Consider the following 6,679-nt stretch of genomic DNA (forward strand, 5'->3'; position numbering starts at 1 on the left):
ATGTTGGTCCCTGCCATCACAGATTTTAAGGCTAAAGTCACCTGAATGAAATTTGCTGAACCATTGTTGACACCAAACGTTCAAAACATTTCCATAAACTTTTTGATATTCTTTGTGGCTACAGAGGCATTGTTTCCATTCTTGTATTCAAACAGCATTACATGCAGAATGTATGTGTTTCATCATGTGCCATTTGTGTTTTTGTGTTACAATCTGTAGTCATTCTAGAAAGAAAAAAGCATAATTTAAATTAATTTCCTAATTTTTTTATGGTGGTTACGAAGCCGGTTAGACCCCATAGAGTTAGGGTAGAGAAAATAACCCAAAAAAATATAAAGTTTTCACAAAAACAAACATTTGAAATGTATTTAGGAGGTTTTAGAGATTAAACAAATAACACTAAAAGTTTTTTGGGACAAACAAGTTTTTTAGTTGTAACATGAAAATCACTTCACACTTTGGACTGGTAATGAAAGAGACTCAATATTTTCACAAACAAATCTATAAAATACTTCATTAAAAAATCTAATTTTTTGTGTACAAAAGACTTGTAATCTTTAGTAAAAAGTTTACCAAATTTTGTGAAGATACATTTACTGAATTAAAAGTTATAACTTAAATACTTAACTCGTGTATATTACACTGAGCCTGTCCTGAAGGGTTAAAGGTGTCTAAATCTCAACAAATTCATTTAAATCTTGCACAAAATGATGTTTTGATCTCAAACTTTGAAACTACTCAGCTGAAAAATTGTAAACCCAGGCATTACGTTTCCTCTTCAAAGTATATGTTTGTCATCTTTGTTGACTCCATTACTAAGTATTTTTGTATTAAATGAGGTACAAGCATGGATTGGTCTTTTTGTACAACCTTAGATTCTAGAATTGTTGAACTGGGTTTGAATCCATATCATACCACAAAATATTCCTTGCATTTTAAGCTGTGGATGCACTATTAGATTATTAGAATGACTGTCAACTCCTTAGTGGATAGGATGCTGATAAGTGACTGCTTTAGTTTTGGACAGTAATTCAAATTTAGAGATGACAGCAGATAGCTTTAGTAGCTGTGCCTTAAATACAAATGAAGTACAAAAAATACAGATGTTTTAAACTAATGTACTTTCCTTAAATAGCTGTTACCCTTTATTATTCTAAGACATACAATTAGAATTTCCTTCTTTTGCTTTAGGTTTTAATTTGGGATCATGACAAATCTTAATGGTACATTCCTAAAGTTAATTATAGAAGATTCTCTATTAGCATCCATGATGACAAGGAACCCATTTGAAGTAAAAATATATATATATGCAGTAGAGACAGCTAATGTGGGTATTAAAACCTTTTATTTAAAAACACAAAACAAGTAACAATGTTTTGACCTCCTTAGGTCATCATCAGGTTAAGAATGTATTTAAGTCTTGTTCCATTTATTTTGATTTGTTATGTGTTGTTTAACTTTAATATAAGCTGTTATAAATTAAAAAATAAAATTTGATTTTTTGTTTTTCAATATTATATTATTTGAAAGGAAATTATATACAGTTTCTGTTTATGATAAAATAAAAAATAAAATGTTTAGGTTAAAGATTCCTGGTTACATACTAAATTACTCTAATTTTTATTTGCCCATTTTTCAGGTTACTTAGCAAAATTTTTATGTATGACATGTCTTTTCCTCGAGCTTCCAAATGTTTGGCTCTTGCCCCAAAGCGTGACCCTTTCATAAGGGAAGTCTTACCCACTCTTACACTTCTAACTGTAGAAAGTGTAGATAGCAATCAGAGTACTCCAGATTCTGACCCGTCTGATCTAGATAATAAAGACTTGATGGTATCAACTCCAAAGAGTATTTCCACTGATAGCTTTATCCATAATTCACACTTGAACTGTATCAATGGTCTTGAACAGCCAGAGGAGAGGAAGAAGGCTGCAAATCTTTGTAAAATTGGTAAGTGTTTTTTTATTATTTTGATTAGAAATGTGACTGGCTCTAAATATTGATTTCATTTATGGTGCTGTTCTAAAACAATCCTGATTAAGCTAATAGACTAAAAAACAGTTATAAGAGTAACTGAATATGTACAGATTGGTCCAATAGACCAATCTGGTATAAGAGAAGGAATGTTCACTATAATTTCAAATTAGCAAAATGTTTCTTCACAAAATGTGGCAAACTTTCAGTCGACAGTACAAACCTGTTGTACTAAAAAATCTGATGAGTTACTAAAGTTTTGTACTGCAGATATATATATATAAAATGCTGAAGTCAGTCTGACTCAGACTCTGACAAGTCTTATTGCAAGATGATGTTCATGTGAAGAATTAAAATACTTTTGTTCATTATGCAATTTACAAGTTGAATTTTCATGACCTTTACAACTTCCTAAATGCATATTTACAGTTTTTATCAGCATCTCTTTATATTGTATCTGGTATATTCTCTACTTTAACACAAAATTTTATGAAATAAGCAATGTAAGGTAACACAAAAAGTTAATAACCTTGACATCATACTTATAACACCATGTTGAATGGGATTCTGTACAAGATCATGGTATGCACACTTTGACTCCCACCTATAAATTAGCAGTTTTTTAGACTTAAAAGAAGTAATTTAGATTTAATCCACATTTGTTGAATAGATTACTGGGATTCAGATGTAGAGATTGCATTAATCCATCAATGTTTTACCATGAGTGAGAATCAGAATTTTACTCTTGACTTTATAAGTTCAAAAGACTTGGTAATGCCAGTTGCAGAGAAACAGTTTTTGCCACTGGTATGCTCTTTTTAATTGCACTGTAATGTGTATCTCAAAATATTCACAAGAAAATTAAGTGGCTATTCGTGGAATTTCTATAAGAAGTATCCAAAACAAAATGGCAAATTTAGAATGCTTCATTATGTTTGACACGTCTTTTCCTCGAGTTTCCAAATGCAGCTAGGTAGGTAGAATAGGCTAGCCCCACTGAGGTGATCAAGTAGGTAGTTAGGTAGAATAGGCTATCCCTTCTGATGTTATCAGGTAGGTAGTTAGGTAGAATAGGCTATCCCTTCTGATGTTATCAGGTAGGTAGTTAGGTAGAATAGGCTATCCCTTCTGATGTTATCAGGTAGGTAGTTAGGTAGAATAGGCTATCCCTGCTGATGTTATCAGGTAGGTAGTTAGGTAGAATAGGCTATCCCTTCTGATGTTATCAGGTAGGTAGGTAGTTAGGTAGAATAGGCTATCCCTTCTGATGTTATCAGGTAGGTAGGTAGTAGATGAAAAAGTTGCTGTTTTAGAAATTTTTGAACTATTATACAGGAAATGTAGCAACCTTTTTAGCATATTATTAGTATATATGTGCATAATATATCGTAACAAATACTTTGAATGGTCAACTTTTTTATTAGGATTTCAGTAGGTTGGTTTTTTGGCACATGAATTATTTGGAAACCTTTGTCGATTCCTACTGTTAAGTACTATTGTACATAATAATAAATGTGTGTTTGCACAAATTATACTGAGGTTAATTTGTTTAATTCGGCTCACAAAAACAGTTGCTAAATTTCCAGATATCATTTTAGTAACCTGTTTTTTAATCTTTCAGACAATTATGTTTAGTCTTAAATTGAGCTTGGCTGAACACGGTGTATGTTAAACTCAATTTTAATGTTTAGAATATCATGTCATTTACTTAGTTCGCTATGTGGTCTTGTATATTTATTCATATATTTATGCCAATTTCTCAAAATATATTTTATCAAGTTTTTAATTTGATCAGAAGATGAATTGAGACTGGTTCATCAGAGCTGTCACTTCCATATCTACGTTAACTTTATTGATATTGAAAATTTTTAAATGTCGATGAGCAGATTAGGCAAAAAATATGTTCTAAAGGAACATCATTAATCTTTTTCCTTTAAATAATTGCATAGAAAATTTCCTAGCTTCATTAACATTATTCTTTATTTCAAAACACTAAATATTTGGGATAAAATTCAAGTGTTTTTTTACTTTGACTCATTACCAGTTTTCTGCCCTGCATGATATAATTTGTCTGTTTTTTGAGACATTGTTTTTCTCCATCATTATAAGTTATACTCATTTGTTATTTCAATCAGGATGAAATAACTAGTTTGATAACTTTTTTTGTCTCAAGTGCTGTTGTTGCTATTGCGACATAGCTCTTGTGTGTTCTCTCTCTCTATATATATATATATATATGTAGGTATGGAAGTCAACTGAATTAAAAAACAAGTAACAGTCCAATGGATGAAAGTATCAATTAGAGAGAGAGTTTTGCTTCTGATCATCATTCTTTTCAAGAGTTCCATGTGTAATTTTTTCGATGCTTGCAATATCTACTCGTACTTCTAGTGTGGTCTGACATTGATGTAACCAGAGTGGATACTTATGACTTTCTCACTGACTCTGTTTTGTATTACTCCTTCATCCAGATTTTTGAGAGTCATCTCAGATATTTGTTCATCAATGCATCCTTTTTCTTCATGTTCCTTGGGTTCATTAGATTCTTCACTTCCATTTTATATTTATTATCTCCCATTCATCTCTTCCATTTTTGTATTTGACTTTGCATCTGGCAGTTTTGAACCTTTCTGACACAAGGAGATATTGATTTTATACTTCATGTTTTCTTGGAGTCTTTTACACTCATTTCTTTGTGTTGGCAAAGCCAACAGAAAACACTGTAGAAACACTTTACCAGTAAATGGAACTTTATCTTTCAAGCTTCTTGTAATTTTTTCTTCTATAAACAAGAAATTTCAAATATTAAGCAAATAGTTCTAAAAAGTATTGAATTAATAAGAACTTACAGAAAAACTAGTAAGACTTTTGATTGGAGTGATCCCATTCCTATTCACACTGTTGAAAAATGTCAAATAACTTTCATTAAAAATGAATCATTTGTGTTAAGAAACATTTTTCAACTTCTTTGTAAAGTTTTTGTACAGATTAGGCTTAAATGTGTCTTTATTAGGCAAACAATATTGCAAAATCTCTACTTTTACAAGGATAAAATTTTTGAAGTATGGAAATCATTAATAGTTTATCATTTTATGCATCTTTTATATGCAAAAACCTACTTCAGGTCTGCCATTATATTTCTTTGCAAAATGTATAGGTGAATCTTCATCAGTTTTATTTCCTGACACTTCACATGTCTTCAGAAGCACATAAGTTTAATTTGTGTAGTCAAAAATGACAACTTTGCATGTTATTCATGTCTGTTGCTAAACAATGTATATTGAACAAATGAGTCTGTTGCAATTAATACAATGTGTCTAGCTCTAAATGACTATCAAACTCTTACTTTATAATCAATACCATTCACAACAAGTAGTACATTTGTAAGCATTTTTATACCTTTACATATGAATATTACTTAAGTTTATTTTATCAGCAGTAAGTATATTGTAGCTCAGATATATAATAATAGCTTTAAATTGAATGGATCTTCCTGATGTTTTGTAGACTTCTTTATTTCTATATTTCTCATTTTCAATATGTAAAATGCTCATGAATAATTGTGTGCATCTACTGTATCTAAACTTTACAAATATATTATTGATTTCTTTGCTTTTTTGCTTTGTTTTGTGCTACAAGTTTTTGGGTGTGACTTATTGTAATATATATATATTAAAGGCAAATGGCCATGTATTCTAAACATAGTGCTTAAAACATTTTATAACCATGAGATACTACTGTTCATGATTTGTGAACATCCAGGTTTTATAGAGCTGTTATGTGAAAATAGGAAATGTCTGAAAGATGCGTTTTAAATAGCATTTCATGAAATAAATTTATTTTTGCTGTCTTCTTTAAGTTTGACCTGCCATTTAGTTTGTTATCATCATCTAACTCTAAAGGCTGGTAGGAAAAATTATTTAGAATGTAATTAAAAAGTTTAAATAAACTCAGATACTAAAATATTAAGTTATTTATACTTTTTCTTTACAGTGTGTAAATGGCTTGTGATTACCATAACAAGAACTCCTTTTTGTGCCCCTCCAGAAGTTTTCCGCTTGCTACGTGTGGTAAAGTCTGTTATTTTCTTGTTTTAGATCATGATTTCCAGAAGTATTTTGTATATTTTGCTCATTATTTTCTATTTGGTAGTGACTAACATAGAAGCAAAAGGACGTCATGTAGAAAATTCCTCATTTATGACTGAGACCTTAATTCTTTTCACACTAGTACAGAGAATAGATAGCCAAGTACAATTTTTTGTTTGTATACCTGATGTTTCTTAGCCCTCCAACTTTTTAATGATATGGATAATGTCTAGATTAAGAAATTATAAAGATCTGTTTTATATAAATGTTTTACGTCTTGCATAATTTATCACTACTTCATCTGAAACATTAAGGACGTTTTGAGTAGATTATGTTGTTTTTTTCCAGACATGTTGCCAAAAAAAAAACAGAATTTTCATTTTTTATGACAAATCTTTAAGGCTGTTGTTATATAAATGGGCTTTTCAGTTTTTTTCAGTCATAGTCAGTTGTAAGGCCAGTTTAAAAGGAATTCTCTTTAAGATTGAGATTGTCTATCCATGTTTAATTACACAGTTTCCCTGAGCAGGTTCCCACCTTTTTATATATGTTATGAAAGCTAATTCTCAGAAATATGATAATTTTATTACTATATTTACTTTATCTTGACCATTCAG

The 6,679-nt window shown here is 30.3% G+C and overlaps 1 protein-coding gene across 1 annotated transcript in view; it reads left to right on the plus strand.

Moving 5' to 3' along the window:
* Window positions 1-6,679, plus strand: part of LOC106461174 (proteasome activator complex subunit 4-like) — a 119,936-nt gene that overhangs the window by 96,775 nt on the left and 16,482 nt on the right. Inside the window, exons 33-34 of the mRNA XM_022388036.1 lie at window positions 1,608-1,950; window positions 5,968-6,044. Of these exons, the coding sequence (XP_022243744.1) occupies window positions 1,608-1,950; window positions 5,968-6,044 (420 nt within the window). The remainder of the gene's footprint in view (window positions 1-1,607; window positions 1,951-5,967; window positions 6,045-6,679) is intronic.

This window comes from Limulus polyphemus, unplaced genomic scaffold (assembly GCF_000517525.1).
Source record: "Limulus polyphemus unplaced genomic scaffold, Limulus_polyphemus-2.1.2 Scaffold909, whole genome shotgun sequence".
Lineage (NCBI taxonomy): Eukaryota > Metazoa > Arthropoda > Merostomata > Xiphosura > Limulidae > Limulus > Limulus polyphemus.